General features: G+C 47.0%; 1 protein-coding gene and 1 long non-coding RNA gene across 3 annotated transcripts in view; both read left to right on the top strand.

Moving 5' to 3' along the window:
* NRG2 (neuregulin 2) overlaps positions 1-2,019 on the top strand; it is a gene marked incomplete at its 5' end in the record, with an annotated part of 35,785 nt that extends 33,766 nt beyond the window's left edge. The window contains one exon of the mRNA XM_019620294.1: positions 1,983-2,019. Coding sequence (XP_019475839.1) covers positions 1,983-2,019 — 37 coding nt within the window. The remainder of the gene's footprint in view (positions 1-1,982) is intronic.
* A 2,471-nt stretch (positions 2,020-4,490) lies between these two features.
* LOC104913220 lies at positions 4,491-19,474 on the top strand. 2 transcript variants are annotated; one of them, XR_004161366.1, is made up of 3 exons: positions 4,491-5,294; positions 15,686-15,804; positions 19,298-19,474. It is a non-coding gene; the product is annotated as an uncharacterized LOC104913220 (long non-coding RNA). The 2 variants fall into 2 exon arrangements; XR_004161365.1 differs by lacking the exon at positions 4,491-5,294 and adding an exon at positions 10,726-10,866 and having other exon boundaries at positions 19,298-19,470.
* The last annotated feature ends 1,186 nt before the right edge of the window (positions 19,475-20,660 follow it).

The raw sequence follows: 20,660 nt of genomic DNA, 5'->3' as shown, positions 1-20,660 counted from the left end.
GAGAGGCTGTGGATGCCCCGTCCATCCCTGGAGGTGTTCAAGGCCGGGTTGGATGGGGCCCTGGGCAGCCTGGGCTGGTATTAAATGTGGAATTTGGCGGCCCTGTCTGTGGCAGGGGGGTTGGATCTTGATCCTTGAGGTCCCTTCCAACCCAAGCCGTTCTGTAATTCTGTAATTCTGTGAAATATAAATTGCCTAAAGCTAAAGGTGTATTACAGACACTGTTATGTTTTATATTCCTGATGTGAAGCCTGTAATTACCCACTGGCAGGTAGGAGCAGAGGGTGGAAGGAGGCGATATGTCAGTGGCACGTGGGGGTTCCCTTGAACAAGCTCTGTGAGCTGTGAGCTGACTTGTGGAGGTTGTGCTGGCCAGGTGATTTTGCTACCATCCATGTATCTGACAGGGCAAACATCTGCAGCATTAAGCTGTTGTGTTTTGGGGTTTGGTTTGTTTGTTTGTTTGTTTTCAAGTGGACTTCATGTTTCTGTTCTTTCTGGTTGGAGGGAGGTTCCTTCAGAGCAGGGCCTTGTTTGACAAAGAGAGTTTGGTGCCAGTGTTGAAGCAGTCAAAGTGTCAATGTGCACAGGAGCTGCTGCCAGTGAGGTTCAGTTTTGTCTCCTTGTCAAATGAAGGTTACATCAGACATGGACCAGGGGAGCATCACCTTTGATAAAAGCAGTAGTCACAGCAAACATGCCAGAAACAGCTGGGCTGCACAAGTCAGGAAGATGTATTCACCCAGCATAGGCAGTGCCGACCCACCAAACATCGTTCTGGACTTCAGAGGTGCATGGTGAACCATTGTGCCAGGGGCACACCTTGCAGTAATGATGACAGAAACGAAAAATTTCTCTTTGGTAAGGAATGCCATCTTTGCAACAGTTTCTGTAATTGAATTTGGAGTGATTTGAGGCTGCAAATAATTTCCCATGGGAAGATGAATTCTGAAATTTTCCATCTGGGAGAACATTGACACTCTTCCATATGAGGTGCCCTACTAAAGGGGAAAACCTACACTCCTGAGAGCGGGACTTTGAACCACAAAGTGGTGGTGGCTCTCCAGAAGGACCCCAGGCAGGGTTTGGACTGGTGTCATGCTTCCAGATCTTATCTTTCAATGGTAAGGAACCTAGAAGCCTTGACTGTGCCTATAGCATCCTTTAGGATTTCCCTGTTGAGAACTGAGAGTGCAGACCCCTGGAGAAATTGCTGGACCTGCAGGTTCTCCACCTCAGCACGGTAACTGAGAAGGTGGAAGCCCTGACATTTGCATGGAAGAGCAGTTCTGGGGCCACATCTTGGGAAGCCTCCAGTGGTTTGCAGGAGGACAGGAAGGCAAGTCACATCTACTCATGATGTCTATTACCTGGATATCTCAGATGTGTCTGTAGATTGTCTGATCCTTAGGATCTCCCACAGTGAGCAAGATGCAACTCTTGAAGCAGTGGTTGCGGCTAGCATTGCTGGCTCTGAAAGAATTATTTGAGCACCTTTCCTGGGACTAATTGCTTCTGCTTCATGCTGCCGAAGGGTTGTTTATGTAGGATGCTTTGTGGGTGGGATGTGGTTTGTTACTGTTACATTGTAGGAGTCTTTTCAGGCACTCTGCCCATTTATGATTAATTATGTTTTGAGTTCAGGCTCTGAAGGTGCTTTCAGGTATATGCCAGGTACCAGGAGTGAAAAAAGTTGTTATCATCAAGGTACTTCAGTGTAGTATCACATGTAATCAAAAGTGAATTAGTTAGAGCAGTGTGCAGATATAAGCCCTTGTAGGGTGAGTGTTCAAGCAACTCGTGCAGTGCAATTTAGGACTCAAGTCTTAGACTTTTGTAACCCTCTCCTCTCCTGGAGCAGTAGGCTCCAGGACTGTGTCAGCAGACAAACCTTCCTGGAAGGGCCTTCTAATGGAACATTTCTGTTGAGACAGGCTGAGGAATGGCGTGCATTTGTTGATGTGGGTCCTTGCACCTTTTAGGGTTAATTTAGTTCCTATGACCTACATGATAGCATAGGCTGGGATTTAATGCTTATTTGGATTTCATTTGACTTAGGAGTGAGCAAAACCCATCAAAAATCTGTTACTGTCCATGGCCCTACCATGATTAAACCTTCCTTTCTGCAGCACATTGTACCCTTGGCATAGGTACCCTTCTCCACAGAGAAGACGCTCGAATTTGGGTAGAGGAGGAGTTGACTGGATTGCAGGGTGGCCAGAGATACGGATCCTAAACGTTTCCTAAAGCTATCTGTAACTACATTCGAACAAGAACAACCACAAACCCCCTCCTCCTTTTCATGAACCCAGAGGCAGTGGTGAATACTTGGCATGTGCTGCTAACCTACCTGTGAAGGAGATCAGGAAGTGGAAGAGCAGAACTGTGGGATTCAGATGATGAGGTGTTAAAGGGGGTGGACCTGATTCAGTGTTCTGAGTCTGCCAGAATTGGTGGTGGCTGCATTGGAGCAGCAGTAACCTGTGCAGAGAGGTCTGGGAAGCAGGCAGCTGGGGGAAGTGTGGGGTAAGTGGACTTGGGCTTCCCTTGGAATATTGCTGAGACTGCCAGGCATAGCATGTTGTCTTGACTCGTTTTTTCCAATGTGTTTGGAAAGGTGAACTGACCCAAAATGCTCAGAGCGCTAAGAAAAGGGGCACTTTTAATCCTCACATCGGTTTGAACCGAGCTCACAACTTTGTGAGCTTCAACTTTGTGGCTCGGATGGGGCAGTGAGAGGAAATGGTTAGATGCTAAAGCTGGAAGTGAACCAAAATTTAAAACATTCTGTGACATACTCCAGTGTTAGTGTGTTGCTTTTGTCTCTGAAGCTACTTTAGTTTACTGGTGGAGAAGGTTGAAAGGTGATTCGTTCATAGTTTACATGTACCTAAAAAGGGAAGAGGTTTCTGGTTGCTAGATGGGATTCAAATTTACCAGAGAAAGATCTGTTGGCAGTAAGCCAAAGTTGAAGCAGTTCAGGTTAGGAGGAAGGGCTGCAGTTTAAACAGTAAGAACAAAAAGCAGGGGAAGCTCTTGGGCTGGCTTTCAGCAGGCTCATCACCAGCTAATGGCTGTAAATGAGGATTTCTGTTTCTCTGTGGGCCTGCCTGTTGGGGAATGTCGTGCAAGTTATTACCGGTGGCCAAGAGTAGAAGATGCAAGAGAGCTATGCATTGGTTTGGATGAGATGTATTGCACACAGGTGGGAAGGAACTGAGAAGTAGAGATCTTGGAAAGTTTCTTGCTCTTCCTTAGCCTCATCCTTCACTGGTCTCTGGATTCTGGGGCTTTGCACTGCTCTCGCCAGCATTTTCTCTGTAGAGGGTCAGGGTTGGCCCATCTCTCCCAGACCCTGCTGCCTGCTTCACAATGCTGCAGACCGCCAGCCTGGAACTAATGTGAAGCAGATGCACCAATGCCAAGGTCGGGACCTTACCAGTATTTAAAGCACGTGTATGGAGTTGGCATGGAACACGGTGACCTCAATTACAATAGCAGCCAACCAACACACACATTCAAACAGAATAAATATTTGACAGCCTATTTCTCTATTCCCCAAAATGACCCCTATAAAAACAAGGTCCTGTTTACCTTCCTGATTCTCTGTGCATAGTATTCTAAGAAGAGACAAGCTCTCCTCTCCATTCATTGCCTTCCTGTTCTTTTGGGTGAACCTGTTTCCAGGCAAGGATCGGGGATATTGGCTTGGCAAAAGCAATGGCACCTCCGAGTTTGGCAAAAGTTCTGAAATGTGGGGAAATCTGAGATTTGTTTTATTCAGAAGTCTCTTTCTCTGTGCCAAAGCACAGAGGCCTGGGAAGTGGTGCAAGACCGGTGTTCAGCCTACAGTAAATGCCTGTAGCTGTTTACAGCATTTTTCTTCTGCTGTTTCTGCCCCATTAATACATGCAGCCCTCCCCATCCTTCTTCCTCTGGCACAGATTCCTAGGGAGACTGCAGCAGGCTTGGGTGTGCAGAAAGAACAGGGGAGAAAACTATGTGGTGTGGCTCATTCGTTTGCCCTCGGTGTGCTAAACATGCCTCCTTTACATCCCTTGTAGAAAAATATTACAAAATAGTGATCTCTCTAATGAAACCCATCAGATTCCTCCTCCTTTTGTTGTGGTCCCATATCACAAAATCAGGATGCAGTAGGCAGCTAAAAGAAAACTCATGGACTTTAAGTCAGAGGACACACTTGATCTCTGACACATCTTAGACAAGAGGAAACCATTGTTGGCAATATTCTTAAGGCCAAACCAGGAACTTGGTGTTTACTTTTTTAAGGTTAGATTGAAAAATGAAAAAGGAGAAAGAAGAATTGCAAGCCTTCTAATCCACACATGTCAGGTATAATATAAAGTCTGGCAGAAATTGATAAAGAGAACTGTCTCTCTCTCTCTCTCTCTCTCAATCTCTCTCCTGCCTGATGTTCCAGGTATGTGGTAAAATCTCCTTTCTTAAACATTCAGGAAAGCTCACATGCAGAGCCCATCTTCAGTCCAACCAACCTGAAACTACAAGTCCTAATGCTTTTTCAAGTGCTTTTATTCTTTCACCTTTCCATCTGTGACCCAGGAAAGTGCTGTCCCTCCCTTCTTGTCCTTTACATGTGTAGGTTTTCATGCTGCCCTTCCTTGTGGCTGTTGCTTCTGCTGGTGATGCTGTCATGTTGAATGGCTGTCTTGGCCGCTTTCCCTGGGGATGGTTCAGTAGGATGGGCAGCGTGTGTTGCAGTGGCAGCGATCACAGAGGTGTTGGTAATTGTTATCAGCAAGGGCAGGATGCAGGGAAAAGCAGTCTCCGAAGAGCTTGAGCTTCTGCATCCTGCGTCTAAACAGTCCTGGTGGGGAGAGCAAGGAAGCATGTAGGGCTGCCTGCATATGGGCAGCTGCAGTGCCATCAAGTCTGGCCATGTGGAGCTGAGCGAGGAGGGAGCTGTGTGCTGGGCACCTCGTGCCAGCCAGCGTTTGTGACCCCAGCGAAAGCTGGGAGCAGCGAAACCGTTGTGCAGCAGTGGGACAGCACACATGTTTTGGATGGATTCTAGGTGGGCCGGCATCACGCGTGTGCCTCTGACAAAGATGAGTTTCACATTGTCTGGTTTCTCTTTTTGTAGCTGCCCCTCCCAAGCTGAAGAAACTGAAAAGCCCAAACGTGCACGTTGGTGAAAAGATCTCACTGAAATGTGAGGCGACTGCTGGCAACCCTCAGCCATCCTACAAATGGTTTAAAGATGGCAAAGAGCTGAAGAAGAGCAAAGACATCCGGATCAAGTATGGGAATGGGAAGTAAGTATGCTGTGGGGCTGCCCTGCCCTCTAACTAATGCTGAATTTGGGTCTTGGGGAGCAGCCCTGCAAACTTCCCAGCTTCCTCCGAGTGGTGCTGAGCTCCCAAGCAAGTGCAAAACGGGCAGGGGAGCTGGGTCAGATGGACAGGCATGGCAGGGCTGGGAGGTTTGATGGATCATCAGGACCGAAACTGGCTGGGAAATATGGCTGTATTGGGAAACTGCCTATTCAGGCAGTCTGTGGCTAGGCCCCATTGCAGGTTGTAACTGAAGTGGCCATTCACCTTTTATGTCAAGCCAAGGATCTGCATGTGTTATTTTTCTTGGTAATTTCTTCTGGGGTAATGCTGCAAAATCCAACAGGTAATTGAGGGGTGGGAAACAGTTGCAGGTACAGAAACCAGAGTGGGGATTGGTTGGGGTTGGACTAGATGATCTCAGACTCTGCCTTTTCCAACTTTAATGATTCTGTGATTCTGTGAACCAGGGAAAAGGGGCTCCCACTGCACTTTCATTTAAATCAATCCATCTTGTTATTTTTTTCAAGGCCAAATATTTACCTATGATAAATCCTAAAGTTATTCTGTAATTGTGACTGTGCTTACATTCATATATCCTGACCTAGCCAGCAACAAAGTCAGCTTGCAACTGCCTGATCCCTTGGAAATGTTAAAACTAATTTTATGCCAACATATGTTATGCCTCAGTGTGTGAAAAATAGCTCATCTATTCTCATCACGCAGTTGACAGAGTATTTGCTTTTATAATTAGAAATTCTTCAAATGCTCAAATGGGTCATTGTCAATTGCTCTCATTTCACTGAAAGCCTGCTAGCTTTGATTTTAAAGGCACGTCCCAAATGTCCGGTGTAGAGTGGTGACATCCCACCCACAGTAGCACCCACGCAGTCCTTGGGTCAGGGACACCAATGGGGAAGAACAACCTAAAACACAGTTGTCAAGTCATAACTTGGCATTTCCTAGTTTCCATGGCAGCATGTTGGCTCGCAGCCTGCCAGTGACAGGTCAAAGCCATGTGCGTGTTAGAAGTGCTTCCTGCTGGCATAATAAGCCCAAAGATAAACATCTTAAAGAAAGCTGAGCACCTGGCTCTGCCAGCACCTGAGTCTCTCCTGGTGGCAAAGGTCTGAGCCCTGAGGCGCCCCTGCTCATCTGCTTCCCATCCCAGACCAGAAGCTGTGCAGCATAGACCCCAGCAGACCCCAGCAGCCATTGGGCTGAGGCTGCTCTGATGAGGTGCTCCTTGTCCCTTGTGCAGGAGGCAGCAGTAGGTTTGCTAGCTCTCAGTACCTGAAAATAGAGAGCAGGATGATAATGGTGTTGGACCTTCCTCATTCTGGATGCATGGGTGCATGCAGAAGAGTACGTTAAAAAATGCTCGTGCTGATGCAGTTTGAGGATCAAAGGAGTCCTTGGGAATCTGTTTCTTCATTGAGTAGCAAATGGGAATGAGCAGCAGAGGGAAGCAAAGCTGGGCATGGGAGATGAGAGCGTATCATTACTGCCAGCATGTGAGGAGAAGTTTCCCAAACTGTGAAGCTGAGAAAAGAAGACTTACTAGATGGTGATTAATACACAAAAATTGAGGTCTGCACCCGGCTCCAATTAGAGATAAGATTGGTCTCAAGGTAATCCTTTGCTCTTTCTTACAGTGAAGAGTAGAGTGAGGCTTCCAAAGGGCTAAACCTGAACACTGGGAGGGACTTTCATGAGGAAAGCACAAAAGACAAAAATCTTCACAGACCATGTGACACCTGCCCAGGTGCACGTGATCATTTATTTAAAAATTTGATCCAAAGACCTAATTGAGTTGTCTGCTGCAGTCAGGAAAAAGAAGCCCTGCCTGGAGGAGGTATTGTCCATAGCACGTCCCTTGGCCATTTGAATCCTATGCAGAGTGGGCACAGCTTTGGATTTGATTCTTTACCTGCAGCTCTGTGGTCCTTAGACGACATGTGGAGGATTAGGATGGCAGACAAGAATGTAACAGCATGAAATGGCTCATGCCTTTACCACTGTTTGCCTCACTTTCCTCTCTGCAGAATGGAGCTTCCCTGTGTGTGTAAAGAGCCACAGCATCTCCATCTAGAAAGATGAACTGAAGCCCTCCTAGATGTGATCAAGTTTTTATCTGATTCTACCGCCCTTCCTAGAGTTGAAGAATAAGGGAAATATGTGTTATAAGGAGAAGAGGAGCAGTTAACTGCATGTCATTCTTCAGCTTTTCCATCAGTCCTCTTTCCTCTTGTTTTTCAAACTTAGTGGCAAACTTTCTGGTGCCATCTAACAGGGGAGGTTTTTGTTGATTTTTTTTTTCTTTTTTTTTCTTCAATGGGTATTTGCTGGAGGGAGGGGAACAATTCTGATTCCTCCTTTCTGAACTGTGTGTTCCATCTGTAATTAGTAACAGGCTGGGGCAAGCCCGGCTTGCACGGAGAGGAAATTTCTCGTTAAGGTGGAAGAAATTATAGGCTGGAGTTTTATCTTCTGCTCAATTTAAATAAAGCACAGTTGATAGCGACCTTGAGAAATTACCCAGAAAGAACTGCGTTCCATAGTGAAAGTAAAGCATAGTGACTGGTCCACCCCTTCCGAGCTGCCCAAGGGATAGCATTTCTGTGAGTGCACCTGAGATGGATTGAGGCCACTGGGTGCCAAGAAGTTAAGGCTGAGTTTTGACTCTCAAACTCTCCTGGCAAATGGTCAGATGACAACTCCAGAGAGAGTCAGGGGACTTTCTGTGCGCTGACGTGCAGGGACACTACCCAGCTTCAGGGTGCACTCAGGGCTCTACCCTGAAACATGCAGATTGTGCACTCAAATCAGAGGGATGTGATCTGAGAGCCTGGCAGGATGGTTGCTGTCCTTTCAGCCTCTTCTCTTTGTGTGCTCTCTTACCAAGAGAGATTGCTGGGTGATACAGTAGGCGTATCATTAGACTGGAGAGGGCTGGCAGTTCAGTTTGGGACAGGCTGACCATATGACATCCCTTGGGAGTAGTGTCCTACTTTCAGTATCACCAGGAATCCCTATTGTTAGCCTGTAAGTGGAGCCAAGGGATACCCTTCTCTCCTGTTTCTGTACAGTAGTCCCCGAGGCAATGCTAGCTGGGGCAGATTCATTGCTGGGGTCTTCCTTGTAGAGCTCCCACCCACAATGAATGGGGCTGTGGTCTTCCCTGCGCAGCTCACTGCTCTGGAATGAAGGCAAAAAATAATAATAATGCCAAAGCAGCAGGGGAAAGAGAGTGCCAATAAAGATAAATGATTTCCTAATTAAGCCTGGAGACAAGGAGGAGCAAAGAGAACTGTTGAAGCCTTGTGGGAGCCAGAGTGAACCCAAGCAGGCTATACCACCACTCTGGCAGGGGTCTTCAGCCTGACATTTTTAAACAAAGGAAAAAGCTCACTTGACAATGGATCTTGCAAGAACAATTCCAGATGCCTTAAAGCTAAGACTCTTCTTGAGCACCGGTGTTGTTATAATCACCAGGGGAGCTTCTCTCTTGCTAACTCTCACGATGTCATTATAAGTCCCCAATACTTGGGATCTGGTTTAGCTGCTGATGGCACTTTATTGGAGGGGGTGTGAAAGAGAGTATCTCCTTTGTTTGCCTGTTTTTCATTTTAAAGGAGATGATGGACATCATTTTGGCCAACGCACCTGGGATTCAAGCAGGGAACTTGAGAACTGAAAGAAGCAGTTGGGTCCTGAGCTAGAACAATACACAAAGCCTGCAAGTTGGGGCTCATGAGAGATTCAGGGAATGGGCATTCGATCAAGTACGAGTGAGTTATAGTGACTAACAAGTTATGGCCAGATGCTGAGCGGCTTCAACTGATGGTGTATGCAAACATAGGCATGGAAAGAAGCTTATGTGCCTGAAATTTTGTCTCTTCTTTTCCAGTGATGTTGCTAGTTAAAAAAAATAATCCTCTCCCTATCTAATCTTAGTCCCTTGCAGCTGCACAGTGACATGACTTAGGCTGGAACACTCTCACTGAAACATCAATTGAAATCCCATTCATCTAGCTTAATGCTTTACCTGGCATCTGGGGAAGAAGAGTTGGGGTGATGGCAGAGGCCGGGGGCAGTTCATCTGGGATAGCACATTGTATACCCACAGTCATGAATTTGTTTGGCTCTCCTAATATGTCATGGATCAGGCACTGGCACTGGCAAGGATCCGTGGCACATGCTAACTGCAGAAAAAAAAAAGACTTAAGAAGAAATGAATGATGTTTCAAATGCTCCAGACTCAGAAAGGAGCCTCAAAACTGTAACTGAATCTCTTGTACAACCCTGTGTAATATAATAATGATACATTTCACAGAAGTTTTGAAGGAGTCTGTCCATCCAAAGATGCTGTTCCATGCTGCTTTCCCATGACCTTATGTCTGTTCCTGAGAGACATGTGTTTCTCTGATCTAAGTACTTCCAGCCTAGCTTTGCTCGTCTCCATTCCTGTGCTCAGAGAAAGGCTTCCACCAAAGACCGCTGCTTTTAATATGGCACCTCTCTTCCTACCTCCCCGATTTAAAACTGTCTGGTTTTGCTTTAAAGGCTCTCTCTGGCCTTCTTCCCACGTCTGGCAGTCCCTGACATTTTAGATCTACCTCTGAATTGCCCATCCTATCAGCTTCCATCTAACATGTGATGCACTTCCAAATGAGGACCTCTGTGCTTTCCCCCCCAGAAGCACCAACCCTTTCTTCTGCTCCTAGCTGCAGAAATAGCTGTACTTCTGTTGTAGTGAGGCCTCTGCATACTGTCCTAACTGCATCCCTACCTGAGGTTTCCTGTCTATTTAGATATTTGCTTTTTGAACAGGGAGGTGTCTGTTCTCTGTTTGGTACTGTGAGGTCCCTGGCTCCTGGGAGCCTGCTAGCATGCATGTGAGATGTCATAACAAAGAGGGAAGGAGCCTGCTCTGAGCTGCTCCGTGATCTACATTCTCCCAAAAGGAATTCAAACCCTGGCACTGGGTTTGAGGAAAATTCTTCAAAGTATCCATGGGATGGATCGATTGCCATGAATTCCAGGACAAGAAATCCAAGGGAATCTGCTGTGACATGAGAGGGTTCATCAGCCTTAACCAAAAATCTGTTTTTATGTATGTTTCGCCTTCACGCTCTGGCAGCTGTCACAGACTTGCCAGCACAAGGGCAGAGGCACACAGAGGTTTGTCTCTCAGCTGAGTGACCACAAATCCACTCTGGGCATGTGGTTGGATTTCACTGCCCCAGCTGCCCTGCACCTCTTCACGGTGCCCAGACAGCCATGGCAGTACGGAGATGCAGCCCAGTGCTGAATGGGAGGATGGAGGGGGTTGCACAAGTGACCCTGCTCTTTGGATTGTACTTATTGATCTTCTCCCCTTTTGCTGACGCTGTGTGACCCAGGAGGGACTCCAGCTCTCAGATCAGTGTCAGTGTCAGCTCTGCAGAGTGAGGACTGGTCGAGTCTTCCTTTTAAAATCAGCCTGCCCCAAGCCTGGGCACAGAGAGAGAACAACACTGCTGAGCAGAGAAGGGGCAAATCTGCTTTTCAGGTTAGAACAGCACTTTAATGTTGGGGGACAGGGGTAGGAGAGATCAGGCAAAGCGGGTCTGGGGATGGTCGGTCCTGCCCTGGGCCCCCACAAGGACATCTTTCACTTCTCCCACGGTCCCAACAGTCAAACCCTGAGCAGGGCAGGTGATGGTGTGAGGGAAGGTGGAAGGAGGACTTTGCCCACTACAGGAGAGATGGAAGCTGAGCTGAGAAGTCTGAACCTTCCTTTTCTTACCCATCTTACTTAATTGCTTTACTTGAGGGTTGCTTTTTTTTTTCACCCTTTCTCATTCACTGTTTTTAAAGCTAATCCTGAACTAGCCAGATCTTGCCCTAGAGTTCATAGCATCCAGCACAGCCATGTGTTCTCAGGCACCACAAGCACAGCCAGCTTACCCAGCTCTGTTGTGCTGCTCTGTAACTGAGGGCAAGGGAGAGCTTGGGGCAGTTTTCATCTGGCTGTGCAGGCGAGAGCATGGTCCTGGCTGCCACCTCTGCCCTGTCTGGCAGAGCTGCTTTGCCATGGCCATCCTTGATCCGCTTCACATTGCAATGAACTCTTCTACCTGATTTTCTCATGCCGCTTGCTGGGGAAGATGAATGTGTTCCCTGAGGCAGGGACACTGAGAGCCCCTGCTCAGGCCAGCAGAGTGGCTGATGGTGGGCTGTTGCCAGATGGGACTGTAAGCTGGAGGGCTGGATGGTCTGAATCTTCTTGCGAGACATAAACCCAGTTTCTCAGAGCAAAGTCACCATTGTGCAGAATGCCGGGACAGCACATAGACACCAACTGAATCGTTGGAGGGTGTGCAGGCAGTGCACGTGGCACAGTGCCGGCCCTGTGCTCTCTGCAACACTGCTGTGCTGCCTGCCCAGAGAGGAAAGGAGTTAATAGGTAACCGCAGCAGTCTATTAAATGCCCTTTGCGAGAGTCACATCCGAGAATTTCCTTTTCCTAGGATCTCACGTGTTTTTAGTATGGATAGTTTTCATTGACAATGTAGAGGCCAAATAAGGCATAGTCTTCCAGTTCTCTTCACTAGCTAATTCTTGACTTTTTTATTACTTCTGTGTTAGCTCTTCTATTTTTAGAAGACTCATAAAATACTACAATAGTAATAATCCGAGAGCTATTTTTGTCCTGCACCATGCAGAAGCAGTTGAACTCACGCAGGGCTCACCGACTCCTTGCAGATCGGTGTCCACAGGCAGCGCAGGCACCGAGGTGCACAGCTCTGTGAGGAAGTGGCCTGGGAAGAAGGTCCGGTTTCCACTTAGCAGTAGGGAGGAGGAGAAAAATGATTCAAGCTAACCGAAGTGCTGGTGGGAACACGAGTCCTGTCACGAAAAGTTCCTCCCTGGGCAGGATGAAGCGCCTGTTTCTTTTCCTCTCGCTGTACAGGAGGCCTCAGGGCCCAAGCTCATATTTCGGTGTCTAACTCCGAGATGTCTAAATTACAGCAAATGAGGCCACCCTTCTTGGCTGGGATTTACCAGGATCTTTGTGTAGGTCTCGGTGAAGGGCTGATCTCCCTGCTTCCCATTGTAGTCTGGAGATTGGCACTTTGAACTGCTCTCTGGGGGACTTGTTCTCTTGGCTGGAAAGGTATTTTGGGGATCCTGTTCTGGCCAGGCTGAAGGGCTCCTTGTGGATTCCATCCCCCAGGGCTTGCGGACAACCTATTCTCCATGGCTCACTTCTCCATTGGCACTACAGGAGATAATTAGTGCGTGGCTAAGTCATATGTGCTGAGGGTCAGAAAATACAATGAGGCAGATTTTTCCCTGGAGTACAGAAATGTCAACAGTGTTACGCTGCACTGAAATGATGGCATCTGTCAGTGACCCCAGCCCTTTCACTGAACAAACAGCCTGCGGCAGTGCCTTCCTCCAGAAGAATGGCATCGTCTGGCAGCCAGGCACCTCGGGAAGAGCGCAGCAGGGCTGTCCCAGGGGCCAGCATCCCCAGGGAGCACAGCCCAGAAGGGCAGCAGGGGACAGGGAACTGTGGAAGGTTCCTCCTAGTGCTGTTACTCGGCACTTCTTTATGAACACACCTCAGCCATCAAAGAAACAAAATGTCTGCCCTCCAGGCAACAGGAGGAAGAATGCAAACTTGCAAAACCAATTTCCTAAGCAGCTTTGAGGTATTTCAGAAGCATGTGAAAGTAGTAAAATGGAACAGAGACGGACTGCTCATCTTTCTCTCCGCCACACACAAGTCACGTAAGGCCTAATCTCACTCACATCTTCAGTGAAGTTCATCTTGTGAAGAGTCATTATTCATGGTTTCAAACTAAAAGAGGGGAGACTTAGATTAGCTATAAGGAAACAGTTTTTCATACTGAGAGCGGTGAGGCACGGGGTGCACAGAGAGGTGGCAGTGCCCCGTCCCTGCAGGCAGCCAGGGTCAGACAGGATGGGCTGTGGGCACTGATGGAGCTGTGGTGTCCCTGTGCACTGCAGGGCTTGGACTGGACGGCCTCTGGGGGTCCCTTCCAACACAAACAGTTTTGTGATTCTATGTTTCATGTGCTTTAAAAGGTTCAGACTGGTGTTCTGAAACAGGGTAGTTCTCTGACTGTTTTAGGGCTTATTGGAAGAGAAAATTTCATTTTGCTGTGACTATGCTCTACGTTAAATCTCATCCTCTTCTGTACTGGGGTCATTGGTCTCAAAAAAAAAGCTCTTGATTTTTCTAAGGGGATCTTGCAAGCCAGGAGAGATTCAACAAGCTGTGTTAGAAAATAAAAATAATCTCCTTTGACAGTACAACAGTCTTGTGCATTAAAACCAAATAATCCTTTTTGGTTTCACCTTGATGTCGAGGTTCTATAAATACTAGCATTGCTTTATATTCTGCTCACATTCTCCTCCAGTTCCAGGTAAAAGACCATGTCTCTCATCACGTTACTAGAGATGAATCTGTCAAGTATGACCCCTTTCATTAGCCGTTTGTGTCACTAAATAACTTACTAATTTGTATTTTTGGAATTTAAAAACCTTTATCTGCAAATGATCACGGACATGGGTGATACAGAGTGGATTTTTCCAGTTACTGCACGCAGCAAAACGTGCTGTGCATATGAGATCACAGTGCAGCCAATAATCATTAGAATAACTGTTGTCTGGCAGCTGCAGGGAGCATGTTTGTTTATGCTTTCAGCTTTCAGGACCTGGCCTTAACCCTTTGCTGACTGTTCCTACACCTGTCTCTGTGGAGGGAGGGGGAATGGGGTTGTGCACTGGTTTCTACAGCCCCACAGGCCCAAAGCCCATCATCTAGTGCCTGTCATACCTCCTCAGCAAGTCTGCGCATCAGCCTGTTGGTTTAGACCCCCACATTTGACCATGTTGGCTCATATAACTGGCTTTGTACTGTGGAGTAGTGGAGAATTAGGATTAGTGGAATTCAGCTGTCAACATTCATTTTAAAATTGTTCCACATGGGGCCAAAACTCTTGTAATTGAACGCTTGACCACATCCTGCAGAACAGGGCATTTCCTGTATCCTGGGAGCTGTACCAAGTCATCTCAAGTGCTTTTCATTTGCTAACACAGCAAGTGAGATGTTCACGTCGTGTCCTTGCACCATGGCTCTCAGTAGAACAACATGTCAGGGTGTTGAAGAGATTTCAGTGCACTTTTGTGAAGGACTTTCTATGGAAAATCATTTGCATAGCCCAAAGTACTTCCTAGATGACATATGTAATGTTGGAAATATTTCCAAAGATTATGGTTTTCCACATTAGAGAAATTTGCCTTCAGCAACATAGGCCAGTGGGACCTCCTTTTAAATCTGCCAGTGCTTCCAAGCTTCTCTGTCAAGTGATTGTATGACAAGACCTGAGAAAAGAACTTGGGGTAGGAAGCAGAGGGAGATGTTCTCACCAGAAGAGAGGATAGGGTGTTTTTTGATAAGCTATCTAAAACAGAAGGAAATGTAAAACAGAGGGTCTGATGAGGGATTTCTCTTGTGGTCTCATGAGTGGTCTTTGGTGTGTGTTGAAGGCTGATTGATCTCTGTCGAACTAGTTAAGAAAGGGTTTTGCCTTGTCATCAGAGAGACATCCTGGAGAATGAGACATGAGCCAGATGGAGGGAAAGGTGATGACCTTTTCCTGTACCACCACAGAGCCCCGTCCTGCTCCTATTCCCACAGAGCACAGTACTACACAATGGAGTGTGTATATTTGGGGGAGACAAAGTGCTTGCCCTGTTTGCCCAGAGAAAGCTACAAGGTAGTTGTTTAGATCAAACCTCAGGGCTTTGGTTTCCAGGCTGGAATGCATGGGTACATTACTCCATGACCATAGCATGGAGGTTTGAGTGTGCAGCACAGCTGGACATGGCAAGGGAGGCACTCCACAGCAGCTGAACTGGTTGCCTTCCTTGCTAAGGTGCAGAACGTCCTGCTCCTCTCCTTCCTGCAGTCAGATCTTGGTGTTCTTCAGTAAAGTGGCCTTTCTCTGGTGCAGGTCTGTGTGCTGGGGAGTTGGGGTCTTGGGTTCAACCCCTCAAAAGACTTCTTGACTTTTCATATGTGGCCTTCCTGGGAATGGGAGCAGATGTCAGACCAAACCATGGCGTCAGGCTAAGAGCAGTGGGTTCAAAGAGAGATGGTCAGTTAGGAAATCACGATGGCTGTGATTCCTGGGAAGGGTCTCATTTGAATCCTCATCAGCTGGTGAGATCAGGCAGACCGTCTCCTGCAGAAGGGGTAACTTAGCAGGCAGCATAGCAGGGCCAGGAATGGTTATCAATTCATGAAGATGGTTAGCAATTGAATAAGAAATGTCTGCTATACTTTTCAACAGAAAGATTTCCAGACTGCAGTTCAACAAGGTGAAGCTGGAAGATGCTGGGGAGTACAGCTGCGAAGCGGAGAACGTTTTAGGGAAAGACACCGCAAAAGGCAGCCTGAATGTGAGAAGTGGTAAGTGAAGAAGTCAGTAAATGTCTTGAGCCATTTGTCATTCAAGCAGGAAGCGGGAGGTTCTGCAGGTGATCTGTCTTGTATTTTGTTTCATGCTTTCAGGATATCAAGTAAAACAATCTTGGGAGATAACAAAAATGAAGCTTAGCATAAATGTTTATCTTTGTTATCTGTCACTGGCAATGTGGTTCATTTACATTTTAAATAAACTTACAATCTATGTATTTTTTAAAAAAGGCATGGAAGAAAGAAAGCTGGTGGGCTTGATGTTTTATTTTTTAAGATTTTCTGAGAAGCAAAACACCAGAAGACAAGTAATTAAACCATAGCTTTGTGATGAGTGAACTTGCTTCTGGTTTTCATCCTAGAATGTGTGCTCCATCTCTTAGAGCTCAGCGGATGGAGTCTGAGGTTAGGTGGTTTTATTATTATCTTGGTCATCGTAATTATATTGCTTAACATGATGGTTTGGATGCACCCTCCAGCTCTGAAAGTCCCTGCAGTGGTTGCCAGAAGCCAGGAGGGTGTGAGCAGGGAGGGATGGCTGCTGTGAGCTCTGTTGCCTCAGCTCTTCTTCCTGCCATTCAATGGCCACTGCAGGAGCCCTGGCTCTGCCATGTGGCCCTTTGGCACAGTCCAGTTTCACTCTGCTGTGCTCTCAATAACACTGGTCACATGTGATGGAAGGTGCCTTTTTCCCACTGCTTTCTGACATTGTTTTCTCTATTAACCTCTGCCTCAGCAAGGTCTGCAGTCCCGAATGTTTTGTGAGGCTGGAATACTGCATACCTCCCCCTCAGATTCGCTCCTGCACAAAGCCAGTGTTTGCAATGCCTGGGGAAGGCAGCCCATGCTCAGATCTGGAAAGTTAGCCTTGCTTTCTTTCTGATCATGACAGGGAAAGTGTCCAGAGCAAGCCAACGAGGCAGTGCCGCTTCTTTTCTCTGACTCATGCTCTGGCTGTCCCACCATGATATGAACAGCTCTGTTGGGCTGGGAGCTGCATGTACAACTCTCTGTGTGCACAGACAGTGCCTGCCACCACAGCCCTGCACACCTCCTCCACTCCTCCAGCCCTTGCAAAAAAGGAAGACTGATGGAGCAGCACCCACTGCATCACTGTGCCTGCTGCTCACAGCACTAGTGCAATGCACAAGCTGCAGCAGCTCCCAGGTATAATTCTTCCTGTCTGGGCAGGGCAGGAGCAGGTGACTCTCACTTGTGTTGCAGGGAGTGCAAGGACACACTTGAGTTGCCCAGTAATGATTTGAGAGTACAGAAGCAATCAAAGAGACACAAAAATCACTTTTACCTGGTGGGAGATGCAGGCTGCAAGGGGCTGCAGATCCAGTAAACAGAAGATAGCCTGGTGTGCCCTGGTTGTGGTGGGGTCTTGATGAATCTGTTTTCTAAGCAGCTTTGAAAATCTACCTTTGGCTTTTGAGCTGAGCGGCATGCACACCTCGCTGCTGTTTGCAGGTCACCTGGCAAGAGAGCAAGTATTTGCAATTAAAAGTTAGTTGTGGTCCTTTGTAGAGGTAAATAGGATGCTGTTGATCACTGTAGGCTTTTGCCTTTCTGCTGCTCACTTGTGCCCTTCTGTTGCTTCTCCCCAGAGCTCCTCAGGGCAGAGCACCATTCATCTGTGCCTGTGCACTCGCTTATGGAATCTTCCTCTTTCCTTCCACAGTGTCTATACTGCTGGGCCTTCCTGGGGCCTGGGAAGCTTTCCTCACCTCCGTTCTGCACTCTCTCTTCTTCTGTGATACATTTCAATAGAAAGCTTACCAACATATCTGCTTGTCTCTGAACCCACGTATGCTCTTCTGTCCCTGCCTGCATTATTCTTGGAGCTTTTTCTGACTACATCTCAATTCTGCTCTGTACAACCCTACAAGTTGACAGCAATTAATCAGAGGTGCACAATCTCTCTCTCCTCGAAGCCTCCCTCTTTTCCTGAAGCTCACTCCAGCTATTGCTGCTTCTAGTTATTCTGCTTCTCTATTCAACTTTGTCACTGCTGCCCCATCCCTGGGGTCCTTTGGAGGGTGGAGGCTCCTGAGCCCCCCAGGTCCTAGCTGGCAGAGATGCTCACACACAAGGCCCTAGTGTCTGTGGATGGGGATGTCTCTGCTGGCAAGCATTTCTCAGCCTGATGAGGCAGAGTTGCTGTTGCAAAGTACTCATTGCTGTATTCTATTCCACTACGACTTTTCAGCCTTTATCACTTGCAGAAAGAACCACTTTAGTCCCATATATATGTCTCAAATCACTGAAAATGCCACACTGAAAAGAGATTTTCCTTAGAAAGAGAGTGGCTGCAGTGCCATGGCCCCTTGTCTCTTAGAAAATGCCCATTGGCCAAACCCAGCAGCTTATCCCTACTCTGCAATTCTGGAATTTCCACAAAATACCCAGCTTGAAAATAGAAGCTTTCCCTTTGAAAAGCTTTGGAAGGGTGTTGGTTTCTGAGGAAATGCTTCTGGGTTTCATCAAAATCTGTTGTGCTTTGGTGCTCTTTTCAGATTTTTATTACTTTGAGGTAAATTAGATGCTTTCTTAGAAGAATGTCCCATTTCCTCTCTATTGGTAGTGTAATATTGGCATCACAAGTGGGAATGGGAGCATAGCTGAGATGTGACAGTTTCAGACTCTTTTCCTCAGAAAATTACTAGGCAGCTCCTTGACTAATGCCCCACCACCTCCTTTGCTAAGAACTCTGGGAAAACTTTAACTTTTCCTACAAACCTTTTTGCTTCCCTTCTATTTCCCTTTTCTTGGTGGCCTCACCATCTTGTCTCCAGACAGCATTGCCTCCTGGTGCTTTCTTCTCCCTGACTCTGGCAGTCAGGAGGGGCTTTGATCCAGAAGGGGCTTTTGCTGACAACTGCCTTAGTGGCTGTCAGCAGTGGACTTTCCCAGCCTCTTGCACTGTAAAGAGGTAATCACTACATGTGCTGGGCTCTCACACTGCCTTTGGCCTTGGCCTTCATCTCTTTCCAGCTCCTCCATCCCTTGTAAGGGCATTACTTTGTGTCGCAGAGCTGCAAATACATGGTGGAGGCTTGCCATCATGAGCCCATCTCACCTTTTCTTCAGCTCCACATTTTTCTCACTGTTTTGCTGTGCTCTTTGCACTCTCACAGCTGTTAGGGCAGTGAAAACCAGTGGTGGTTTCACTCATTGTACATCCGGTGGACCCTGAGCCCTTTCTATCTTTTTATCGTGGTAGAGGCCCAGGTGGTGTAAGTCCCTTTACGGCAAGGGGACCGACATGCGCTGTGCCACCCCCCTGCAGGGACACGTGTTTGTCTGCCTCTCCCCCAGTTACCCATCTGAGCATCCCCTTACCAGTACTAACATGTCAGCAGCCTCCCCAGCCCATTCCGCCCAGCAGCACCTGCTCTCGTTCTCCTCCCTGCATAGCTAAGCCCAATCTTCTCTGTTCAAATTAGATATTTTGTTCACTACTTTCTTACCTTAATTTCCCCAGGAACAACGAAAGCACCACAAGTTTTACCAGCCTCAGAAACTAAAATAGTTGTTATGGAAGAAGAGTGTAAGTACCTTTTCCCCCCACTCCCATACAGCTTCTTTCCCCTTATTTGTTTTGTTTTTATGAGACAAATTGCATAAATGCTTGATTGCCTCCTGGAATCTTCTTTAATTGCTACTCCTCTTTGATTTCTCCCAAAGCCCTGATCTTCCACTACATCTTTCAAAATATAATTTATATTGCTGTGTCCATCTTGGAGAGGGAGAGGTTAATAGCTACTGCAACGGTAGTTTGAAGAACACACTACTTAAAATTGGGGGTGAATTGTAAGTGTCTGCAGCTCTTCCAGTGCATGGACTTTTTGATACTTCTAAGATGTGCTTGTTGCAATCTTTGGTTTACAGATTTATTTTATTTAAACTTTTTGGGTCTAGGTGAAAAAAAACACAAAGGAAATAGTAGAAAGGAGACATAAGGCGCGTAAGAATATGTCAAAAGAAAGAGGCAGAAAATACAGCTGCTCACTGCTGTCACATTATTTCTTGAGTTTCCAGAAAACAAGAAAAGATTTCCCCACGTTTGATTTTATTTGATTTGGTGGAACTACTTCTTAACATTCCCGTGTATTTATTCGTCATGATTGCAGTAGAAAATAGGCACAAATGAAAATCAAAGCACGCAGCAATATATACAAATGTAGCTGGGAGCCAAGCTGTTGGCTTGTCTCCTTCTCATGGGGCGCATTATTTGTGTGATGGAGAGCCTCTCCCTGCTCAGGGACACTGCAGCTTGCAGGCAGCATCAGCACGCTGGACAGCCCACCAGGAGCCTGCCCAAAGCGAGCCGAGGACCAAGCAGGCATTTCCACGTCTGTACTGTTTCTCCTTTCCAGCTGCTGAGCTGACAGTGCAGCTGGCTGCACCTCTGTGTTGACAATTCCGCTTTCCAGATTTTATAGGAATGTTTTCTATTTGGAAAGCTCCATTTTTATGATTTTAAATCCGATTCTAAAAGCTTTTCTGCTTAGAAGACTGCTTAGCATTTGACCAGCAGATTGAGGGAGGTGATTCTGCCCCTCAACTCTGCTCTTCTGAGACCCCACCTGGAGCACTGCTTCCAGTTGTGGTCCACAACAGAAGAAGGACGTGAAGCTGTTGGATCAGGTCCAGGGGAGGGCCACAAAACAATCAGAGGGCTGGAGCACCTCCCCTACGAGAACAGGCTAAGAGAGCTGGGACTCTTTAATGTGGAGAAGGCTCTGGGGGTACCTGATAGCAGCCTTCCAGTACCTGAAGGGGGCCTACAGGAAACGGGAGAGACTTTCATAAGGATAGGTAGAGACAGGATGAGGAGAAATGGC

This window comes from Meleagris gallopavo, chromosome 15 (genome assembly GCF_000146605.3).
Source record: "Meleagris gallopavo isolate NT-WF06-2002-E0010 breed Aviagen turkey brand Nicholas breeding stock chromosome 15, Turkey_5.1, whole genome shotgun sequence".
Classification (NCBI taxonomy): domain Eukaryota; kingdom Metazoa; phylum Chordata; class Aves; order Galliformes; family Phasianidae; genus Meleagris; species Meleagris gallopavo.
Note: the sequence above shows the minus strand (reverse complement) of the source record. Positions and strands in the feature narration are given on the sequence as shown.